Source organism: Brassica oleracea, unplaced genomic scaffold (genome assembly GCF_000695525.1).
Source record: "Brassica oleracea var. oleracea cultivar TO1000 unplaced genomic scaffold, BOL UnpScaffold00890, whole genome shotgun sequence".
Taxonomy (NCBI): Eukaryota; Viridiplantae; Streptophyta; class Magnoliopsida; order Brassicales; family Brassicaceae; genus Brassica; species Brassica oleracea.
In genome coordinates this window covers 45,618-57,488 of record NW_013617504.1, presented here as the reverse complement: position 1 = coordinate 57,488, position 11,871 = coordinate 45,618, and the positions used below count along the sequence as shown (strand labels likewise).

The window sequence follows — 11,871 nt, the reverse complement described above, 5'->3', positions numbered from 1 at the left end:
CCGACGATTTTTTCCCTCAGAATCCCTGATGTTTTCTTGTAGTGTTATGACTGATTTCACAATATTTATTGGGAGGCCTTTTGGCACGCATTTGTCGTGGGAAGCCACCATTTGGTAAATAGTCATATTGTGTAGCAGCCTGTATGCTGCTAATACGGAAATGCTAAAATAAAATTTTATTAATCCAAAACAAAAAACATCACAGAAGTCACATAGAACCAATTTTTCTAACTCGTTAATTTTTTTGGCTGGTATTTCTCAGTTTGTGTCCGGCGTTTTCCATTGGTGGAGCAGTAAGACTGTCACCTTCACTAAAATTTGTTATTTGACTACTTATATGCAGAGTATAAGTTGAAGATCTGGAAAAAACCTTTATTTATAAAAATTAAACGAACTATTCTCCTTGTAATAACCACAACTTAAGGAAAGATTATATAAACACAGCAGCATGACATACAAAAAAAAAGATCATTCTCACTGACCAAGCATACCCAATATTAAAAGTTGTATCTATGTTTGCATAAATTTATTGGTTCTAAAAGAAGCCTAAACACATACCCCAACAACAATAAACAAAACCCTAATTTTTTTAGTTGGTATTGCTTTTGCACGAAGGCAATGAAACTGATGTACAAACAACACAACATCCACTTATAACTATTTTTTCAGTTAATTAGAAAAAGCTCTATTCCCCTTTTTCTTTTATTAGGCTGCCATTTTAATTGCGGTCTTAGACATCAGTTAAACACACTATTTGGGAGAGCTTGTCTGATCTTGAAAACTGTCCACTCCGTTCTAAGAGCATGCCCTGCTGCTCCAAGCCCTGCGTTTGTCTGTTTGTCGCCTCTGCTGTCTTTGCACCATACCTACAAACTCATATCAGAAACACTGAACACAACAATTGATTTTGTATTCTTCTTAAAAAGACTTATTTGTGATCGATAATTTCAGTAGTGACAGTTGAAGATGCTTTCATAATGTTCCTTCCCTTTACTTCAAAAGCATCACAAACCATATGACACACGAATGATAAAACAGAGTGCAGTTTCAAGTTCGATAACACTCACACTAACAGTTGTCGCACTCATGTGTGAGAAAAGTGAACAAACAATCATTGATCACACACATAACTAAACCCAACTTCTACTGATTAACTTATATACACTAACAGTTGTCACACTCCTGTGTGAGAAAAGTGAACAAACAATCATTGATCACACACATAACTAAACCCAACTTCTACTGATTAACTTATATATAGTGCTTCATATTTAACACACCTGTCAATATTCAAGTTAACCATGACGTTTCTCTTTCTTTATGTGTTTTTTAGTATGCATATAGTAGTATAATATTATATTACATGGATCAGTTGAACCTTTGAAGTAGATAATTTCTGAAATATGAAAACATAAATGTTGACAAATATGTTAGCATACAGATGATGGTTTTCATCATAATAGCTAATGGAAAACGATAAGAAAATAGGGAGTAGAGTTGTTCAAAATATTATGCTTAGTACACTCGAATACGATATACGCGTCGAAGTTTAAAATTCTTCAAGAATACACTGGCCGTTTCCACTGCAATGAAAGTGATACAGTCAGTACTTGAAAACAGAGCAGATCTGGGATAACATACCAACAAAACCGATTTAATATGTTAACCTATGTGTCTCTGAGGCCCTTGAAGATCTCCTTGTATACTATATTGGTTACTCCATCCGCTGTCTGAATCAGAGTTATGAACTCAAGCGGTTTTAATTTGTCCATCCGCGCCGTCTGAATCAGAGTTATGAACTCAAGCGGTTACAATCAGAAAACCAAAAAATTATAGAACAATCAATAAACGGCTTTAATTAGTCTTATTTAAAATATGTCAAACAAAGATATGAACAGGAAAATAACCGTTTCTCTCTCGCAAGCGACACAAAAGGCGAAAACAAACAACAGTTTCTCTACAACAATACCCGGCCGACGTCGGCTCCGACGTCGGTTCGTACTCTTGTTATATTATTGTTTATATGTTTCTTAAGCATTTAGTTCAAATAAATTCATTGTCGTTGCTTAGTTTAATCAAGCGACGTGATCTATCGTCACACCATCTCTCCTCTTCCTGGTGCCGTCGCGTAATGTCTTCGTCATGGGCAAACAGTTTTCTGTTTCTCCACTGGTTCGTTGGGCAGTTAGGAGGTTTGGATCAGAGCTTTGACGAGTCTTTTTTCTCCCTCATAGGTGAGTCTATTATCTCCATTATTGTTGAGTGCAATCTCCCAACAATCAAACCATGGTGGTTTTGTATTGTCCGTGTATTTCCATGGCTTGTTAGACATGGTGGTCTTTTCCATCCAGAAAATTCTTTGGAAGGATTACTAGTTCTATGGAACAAAAAAAGGAATCTTAAACCACCATGGCCATGGAGAAGATTGTGTACGTCATGTTATTTTGACATTCTGACATGGACGATGGTGACTCCATTAATTCAGAGAGATGTGTTTAATCTCTATTTGACAACAAGAGGAAATACGGCATGTTTATGTGAAGACATGGAGTGGGAGACGATGGAGTTAAGTGCTTATCATTGTCAGTTTGAGAGATTATTTATGATATGGATAGAGACTACAACAAATCATGTTATCTCCTGGAGCGGGAGTGTATGGAATGGGCAGCGATGTAACAGATGGATCGCACCCACTGATCTGTTAAGTGATAAAAGGCGTTGGATCACAATAAATGATAGCCGAACACAAGATCACATAAGACCGAGAACAAAAATAGATAAAGTTAGCGAATCAGTCTATCCTGCACAAGAGTTAGGAAGCATCGTGTTATTACTTTTCTATTATCATGTTTTACTTAAAAATGTATTTGTTGTATGTTTGGATTCATGTACTCTCTTAATCCTCTTTTGATAATAATAAAGATAAGATGTTATAAAAAAAAAAAAGATATGAACAGGAAAACTGAAAAATAATGATTCAACACGACATAAACGTTAAAAATGTGATGAAAACAAAAGTAGTTATAAATAGATCCCACCGCCTTGCAAGACTAAAGCTCGCATTCAAGGAAAATCGTGGAAGAAAGATTTAAGAGGATGGATCTGTAACTGGTAGCTCATGGGACAGTTGGAAAGAAGACAAAAGAACGTTAACAGCGTGACTCAATCAAGAACAACGGCGGAGATGAAAACTGGTTAACCCTAATATCAAAACTGGCCAGTTCTGAAGATATAAGGCCCTGTTAGAAACGAAGCTCATCGGACTTGGGATTTAATGAAACGCTGAGTTTCATTAATCGGTGACATGTGTCATCGCGAAAGAGTTTGACTTTTCTAGTTGGCATCTGACGTGGTGTAACGAGGAGAGAACTAATTCTCTTATCTATACTAATAAAGTTGAAAAGAAAGGCTCCACAATGCGCCACGTCATCCATCATATCCCCATTTTGCGACATGTGTCGAGCAGAGAGACATGTTTTTCTTTTTGCTTTTGTTTCCAACTCGCGGATCTTTTTTTTTTTTCTTTGGTGTTTCTAACTTGCCGATTAGCTGGGTTTTATGATAATTTGTTGGGCTTTTATGTTTATTTATTGACTCATACTTTATGTTTATATTCATTATCAAATTTAGAAAAAAAACCCTCATTCTATCTCACAAAAACCAAAACAGAAACTACATATATAAAAACTGCACTACATGAAACATAAAAGTGTGTGAGTTCTCGGTATAACTGATGCGGGCACACTTTCTGCAAAAACAAACAAATATATTTCCAAACAAGAACATCTATTATACTAAGAAAAACCTCCTTACGAGAATCATGCAAATACAAAAAATAACTAATATTATCCAGCTCTCATACAAATACACACTACACATCATTATACACTACACATCATTATACATGGTCTTCGAAATAAGTAACAACTCAACATAGACAAAACATCAAACTTATCACAAACCATTGACTCAAAATGTTAACGCCCCCTGAATAAATGGACCTTTGAACTAAACGGTTGAAGAATTAAAGAAAAAACAAACTTAAACACACCTTCTATAAGACATAGCTATAACAACTTATCATCACGCAAAATACTACACCATGAATAACAGACACTTCTCTCTTATCAGCTCTCACACCAAAGAGAATCTACATGAACAACCCCACAGCAAACACTACAAGTCTACATCCACAGGCCCAACACACAATAATCCATCATTGATTTTAAGCTACCAACTATCATTGATAATCAATGTAATTTAAAATACTCAACAATTGAGTACATGGAATTCATGCTAACATACCATCACATTCACCACTCCGACTCAACCTTGCTTATTCAAGAGACTACTGAATACGTGATGAATAAACTGCCAAACAGCTACAATACCATAACTAATGCTCTCCAAATTACTCTTACCATCTAGGACTACAACCAAAATGCGACTGCAAGACTTGACGTCGATCTTATCATCACAGATCTAGGGGAAACAAATAGGCCCCTCCAACTACAGAAGAAGAAAACAGCCACAATACTATAATTAATGATCTCCAAGTTACTCTTACCATCTAGGACTACAACCAAAATGCGACTGCAAGACTTGACGTCAATCTTATCATCACAGATCTAGAGGAAACAATTAGGCCTCCAACTACAGAAGAAAACGACATATGCACTATATTCTTCAGAAATTACAACTATGGAAATAAACTTTGCTCTCTTACTTGCGGTCATAATTTTCATTTTACATGCATTGATCAATGGCTTTGTACAAACAACAACTGCTCAATATGTAGGGAAAGTAATCTATGATTCAACCCTCAATATTATTAATAACATGGAATATCATGTTTTAATTTCCAATTTTATTTGTGTAGTATTTTCTACTTTGGTTTTTTATTTTCAGACAAAATAATTAATAATTTATCCTCATCAAGAAATATTTTCCTTTCACATGATTATTTTATTATATAAAAAATAACATCAATAAAGACAAACAATACATGACACACAAAAAGATTAAGATTACTTCCTAATATTAAACTACAAATGCCGGACGATTTTATACAATTCACAGGTTTCTTACTATCTACCTACACTACTTAAACCATAAAACCACTAGCAACACCATGAATCCAGATATTGCTTTATCATCTAACATATAACTAAAACTTTCGAAATACCATCCACCAATCAAGATATGCTACATAAAAAAAACCCAAATTACAACGAAGGACAGCCGCTCCGGGCGGGCAAACCACTAGTATATAAATAAGATTTGATTGGAAACTTATAATTTCTATACTTGAAAAATAATATATCAAATAAATTTCAAAAGTCTACCGTGAAAATAATCCACTTTTGAATGTATAAAATTAAAATAATAATATAATCGATCATGGTAATAACATAATCTATACTATATAAAAGTTGAGGCTATAAGCCATTGACGACGTCCACGTAGGATTTTAAACCACCAATATGACAAATAAGAATTTTAATTTGTTATTTTTAAATATGTCAATGTTTCCAAAAAACTGCTTATTTCATAATAAATAGAAATCAATATCGAATAAGGCAAACTAACAAAAGTAAAAACATTATACATATATTAACTTAATATATATATATATATATATATATATATGTATATATTATAATTTTAAAATTTAACGTAAATTAACTAAAAATAGTAATAAATTTTAAAATGCAGTAATTCAAACAATTATAACTATAAATTTAACTCATGATTTTAAAAATTTAGGCTATATGCTATTGAAACTATTCATAAATAACATACATTATATATAAGCTCAGACTATAAATCAGTGAGAAACAATTCATTATATTTTGAATTGGATTTAAAAAATTCCATAAAATCATTTAAAATAAAATAGAAACCAATATCAAACAAGGTCAAAGTAAAACTTTATAAATAAATTTACGTAATATATAGTATTTCTCAAATCGTAACATTAAAATAAAATACAAAATAAGAATTAATATTAAGAATACAAGACATTCAAACAATTATAAGAATTTAACTCATGGTCGTCAAAGTTTAGGCTATATACTATTGAAAATATTCAAAAATAACATATACTATATATAAGGCTATAGGTCATTGAGAGTATACACATAGGATTAGACAAAAACAATCAAAATATAAAAAAACATAATTATAGTTTACTATTTTTAAAATGTTCAAACTTATAAAATTGATAATACAAAATGAATTCAACATCAAATAAGGTAAACTAATAAATAAATCATTAAAATAAATTGATTCATATATACTCTTCAAAATAACCAAAATAATATAAAATATAAAGATACAATATTTTTCCTTCCAAGAACACAGAATAAAGATATACTCTTCAAAATAAAATTTGAAAAAGTGTATTTTCAAAATAAATTATAAATCAATATCAAATGTGTTTTCCTTACCAATATCCAAATTGAAAAACCAAACATAATCTTCATGAACAAGGAACACGTCAAGAAAATAAGATTTGAAGTGAATTTACCCCAACATTTCCCACTTGTCCGACTGTTGATGAGCATTTTTTGGATATCAAACGGACCTCGAACAATAACAGTGAATGAGAAATAGTACAAAGAAAAATGTAAAATATCCGCGACGGAAAGTAAACATACAAAGACGAAGACACAATCCAATAGACGAAAAATGTATCACACCAAAAAATCGGATAGAGTAGAGAATAATTCCAGTATAATTTTTTTTTTGAAATTTACATTCGCTCTCTTTGAAAGATGTTAAGTAAGAAAACAGAGAGAGAGAGAGAGAGAGAGAGAGAGAGAGTCACAATCCATAATTTATTTATGAGTTTCAAATTATTTTTAATCAATAAAAAAGTAACGAATTTATTTATCCAGTAAAATTTTAAATATTAATCAATACTATTATTTTATATTTGTACAAATATTCTTTTAATCAGTTACAGTCAAAATCTTCAGAGAAAATAAACAAATAAGCTATACGGAAATAAATCTAACATGATGTGATCAACAAGATTTTTAAAAAATATTGTTATTAAAGCAAATAAATGATGAATTCTTATAATCATTAGTCTGATTTACCTCATATAACACATAAATTTTGATGCTCCCTGTTGAATTATGTTAAATAAAATATTTAGAGAACAATGTTTACAAGTTAGATAAAAAATAAAGAGTTTAAGAAAATGTGTCAAATAAGTTAGTTAATATTTTTAATAAAATATTATAAGGACAACCAACAATAAATTCGCGTGGGGGATAACATAAAAGAATGATATAAAAAATAATCAATACGAATTTACCATTAAAAACTCAAAACATACAAATTTACAAACTTATAACATTTAGAAAAAGAGAAATTATGATCAATATACACGAAGAATCTGGTTATTAGGAAACTAACTAAAACTTCAAAATTAAGCAAACGGATAACTGAGACATGTGAAATGTCGATCTTCTCCTGAGCGGCTGTAGAATATGCAATTGGAGGAGCGTGAAATGTCAGAAATTACAGGAATTTTACGGGGCAGAGTGAGACAGATTCGGCTTGTCTGCTTACGTCTGGCATCATGATATCTACAATTGCAAGTCGTAGCCGGCTAAACATTAATGGCGATGAGACATATAGTTTTTGCATATTTATACATTTAATTCGGAAATATATTTTGCACACCAAGACATTTTGCTATATATAGAAGCATCCGGCAATACAGATGAGGCAAGAACAATATCGGATCTATCCGGTTTGTACCAAACATCACGGAAAAGGTTCGTCTTTACTTTTCAATCTATTAGGGCTACAAAACACCGACAAACGGTCGGTAGGACCACATTTATGGATCGTTTTATTATTTTCTATATATATCTACATCTATGATTCCTTAAAAAAAATTTGAAGTCGTTTATTTAACGGATCAAAATTCGTTTGTCGTTAATATGGGTTATTGTTTTAGGGTTTGATCATTTACCAATGTTCTCTTTAATTTGTTCTGCAGATGAACTCTAGACAAGTTCTGAGGGTCATTCACGGGGCTTGGAATCTTCATCAAAATGGAGAGTGGAGCTTTGAAAGGAAGACAAACGATCTTGGTTTTCCAGCTATCGTGCGAACGTCCGAAACCTTCAATTCGCTTGAACGAATTGTCCGAAGCCTATACAATCTCGCAATCGAAACACCAATTTCGATGACTTATAGGCTTCCCGAATGGATGCTTATTCCCGATGATAACAACACTCCTCCGATAACAATACTCGAAACACCTGATGTTCAAGTCATGATTGCTCTGAGAGCTTGGTTCGCCGATCTCACTCTTTGCGTAACTATCGGAGCCGAAGATGTTGCGCGTTATCAGTTCTTTTGCCGATCTGACTTTAATATTGGGTCCTCTTCTTATAAATTCGGAAACGGAAACGAGGATCCGTCTTTCGAAGGTAAACCGTATTTTCGCAATATTTCTCTTTTTGTTTCTTCTAAATTTGGTGTTGTGTTATAATAATAAGAGAATCTAATTTGTACATACATCGCGTTTAATTTCATCACTTATTTTGTTAAAATATTCAAATTATTTGCAATTGTTTTAGGCTTTTTAGGAGAGGCAGTGGTTGCAAGCAAAGCGGTGCTAGAGGAATACTTCAATGACCAAGAGATGATGGTTATTCATAGGGTTCACCTCGAAATGGAAAAAGCTAAACTGGATTTGGAGAATCAACAATGTTACCAACTTGTTCATGGCAACAAAATAATTGTCAAAGATGATACTGACTCCGACAGCGACGGAACCGAACCATTAGGAACAAACAAACTCTCTATAACCGTGTTTAACACAGGTAATAAAAATACTTGTTTATATATCACTATAAACATTCTAATTATGGATTTTCTTATATAGGTTCATCGTCAAATCAAGAATCTCCTTTCCCAACAAATAGACTCATCATTTCAGACGAGATAAACGGTTAGTATAAAATATAATTTATTACTTCAAGATATAAATATACAAAACTATAGCAAGATGTCGAAATGTTAATTAGTTTGTCATCTCACATATTATTATAATAAATGTTGATTACATTTAATAACTATGATCTAACCATATCTTTCATTGATTTAAATCACCAGATGTTGCATTAGACTCCGAGTACATTCCTCAACCCAACGTTTCTAACGGTAAGATATAATTTATGTTTTCTATTTCCGATTTTCCTTTATATTTTCCGGCTATAGATGACATATTTTGAATTGTTTGGTAGATTCACCAATGGAATACTATGAAGGGATTCCCGTCCAATTTGCTGTGGATGAAGATTTGGTTGTTCTCGGGCCAAGTTACCGTCTAGTTTTTGATGGCATTAGTTTTTGGGAAGGAGTTATTGCATCAGAAAATGAAAACGATGTAAAGGACGAAGAACATTCCGACGAGATGGATCTCGATATTCCCATGTCTCAAAATATTACGCAGTTCCAACAAAATGGCACTACCAACGTTGATCATGCCAACTCGTCGACCGTCTCGACTCCTGATCTCAACGAAGTAAACAATGTCGTTCCTAGTTGGGAAAATGTTTCAGCCAATCTTTCGAAAACCCAACCCATATATGATAATCCAGTTGTTTCAGAAGGTATGTATTATTGTCATTTGTATTTATTCAAATAAGAAATAATATTTCGATGTATCACCTATTTTATGATATAGGCGTTCTTGACAATGGTCTCGTTATCTCCGATGGCCAAACTATGCCTCAGAACTCCGCAAGTGTCGACCTTATTCCCGCAACTAATAATTCCCTGTCCATCTCCGCAACCGTGGGGCTTATTCCAAATCCGGCTAATGCAGATGACAATCTGGTGATCAATCTTGATGATTCTTCATCAGAGGACTCCATGGACAGTGGTGTGTTCTAGGTTACCTATTGCTATGTTTTAAGTTTTCTCATGGTTTCGGGGAAGGAAGTATGGTTTTGGCTAAGTTTATCGTGTGTCGGGGATGTTTATTTTGTTTTGGTTTGTAAAAGGATGATCAGGTTTAATCTTTGGTAATGTGTAAACGTCAACTGATATGTTTAATAATTTTTGTTAATGTTTAATATCAACAGATATGTTTAATCTAATCCTCAGTGTAACATATATTAGTTTACATTTTGAGCTTTGCAATATTAATTCCCTAATATCTGAACGTTCTAATTAATGTAGGAGTCACAACAAACCAGCACAACGAACTCTATGTTGGAATGGTATTTACAAACCGGAATGAATTTAAATTGCATATGGCATTATATGCAATTAATAAGAAGTTCCGGTTTCTTAACATCAGATCAGCACCAAATGGAATGGTTTTAAGATGTTTTAGCTCCAACTGTCAGTGGAGGGTATACGCCACAAAGTTAAAAGACTCGGACGTCTACGAGATAAGAAAACTCGATCCCATACACACCTGCTCTGTGGATGATAGATCCGGTTATCAGTCTCAAGTTACACATCATGTTGTTGGAGAGATAATGAAAGCTCATTTCAATGGCAGTGGCAGTGGTCCAAAGCCAGGAGAGATACGTTAAGTCATGCAAGGAGACCACGATGTCCGTATATCTTACTGGAAGGCTTGGCGTTCAAGGGAAATTGCTTTGGAATATGCCAAAGGAAACTCAAGAGGCTCTTACAATCTACTTCCTGATTACCTCCGTAAACTAGCACAAGCAAACCCTGGAACCTTAGCCGAGATAGAAACTGAATACAAGGACAATATAGGAAACAGGTTTAAATACTTGTTTCTAGCTATGGGTGCTTCTACTATGGGATTTGAATACATGAGAAAAGTTGTAGTTGTCGATGGAACCCATTTGAGAGGAAAATATGCTGGGTGTCTTCTAACTGCTTCTGCCCAAGACGGCAATTACCAAGTGTTTCCACTAGCCATTGCTATCGTCAACAGAGAAAGCGATAACTCGTGGGAGTGGTTCTTCAAAAAGTTACAAGCATTTGTTCCAAATTCAAACGATATAGTGTTTGTATCTGATAGACTTGCATCCATCTATTACGGATTGACCAGGGTAAGTAAAGGCTTAACAATATTGCGTAATTGTTGTTATATCCAGAACGTTTCAATGATTAAGGATAATATCTTTATATCCGGCAACCTAATGTTAATCCGGATAATTGTAACAGGTTTATCCTGAAGCGAGACACTGTGCATGCATTCTTCATTTAAAGAGAAATATCAGGACTTATTACAAGGATAAGAATCTAGGATTCTTGGTTGCAAAGGCTGGAAGGACATATAGGTTGGCTGACTTCTACAAGATTTTCAATGAGATAAAACGTGTCAATGCCTCTTGTGCAGATTATCTAATTGGAATTGGATTTGAGCATTGGGCGCGTTCCCATTTCCCCGGACGTCGTTACAATATTATGACAAGTAAAGTTTCGGAATCATGGAATGCAGTGCTTCGTGAAGCCAGAGAATACCCTATATTGGCTCTTGTAGAATTTATCAGAGCAAAGCTAATGTCTTGGTTTTCTGCTAGGGGTTCAACAATCTCAGCAAATTTAGACAAATTCACACCGAAAGTAATGGAAATTCTCGCTGTTAATTTCGAGTCTTCGGCAGGTTTTGAAGTGAAGAAGATAAAACGCTTGGAGTATGAAGTACGGAACAAGGAAGGGTATTCATTCCACGTCGACATTTCCAAACGTTTTTGTAGTTGTTTTGAGTTTCAACTCCTCGAAATTCCTTGTCAACATGCAATAGCAGCAGCCATCGTAGCCAAGATAAAATTTGATTCATTGGTAGCTGAAGAGTAAACGAAGAATGCAACGTTTCCTGCGTATGTGGGTAGTGTCGCTCCAGTGATTGAT

General features: G+C 33.8%; 1 protein-coding gene across 1 annotated transcript; it reads left to right on the top strand.

The window, feature by feature from the left end:
• Positions 1-10,577: 10,577 nt before the first annotated feature.
• Positions 10,578-11,817, top strand: LOC106320351. The gene is made up of 2 exons (XM_013758705.1): positions 10,578-11,066; positions 11,182-11,817. Exons 1-2 carry the CDS (start codon positions 10,578-10,580, stop codon positions 11,815-11,817), a joined length of 1,125 nt encoding a protein of 374 aa, XP_013614159.1.
• Positions 11,818-11,871: the final 54 nt, after the last annotated feature.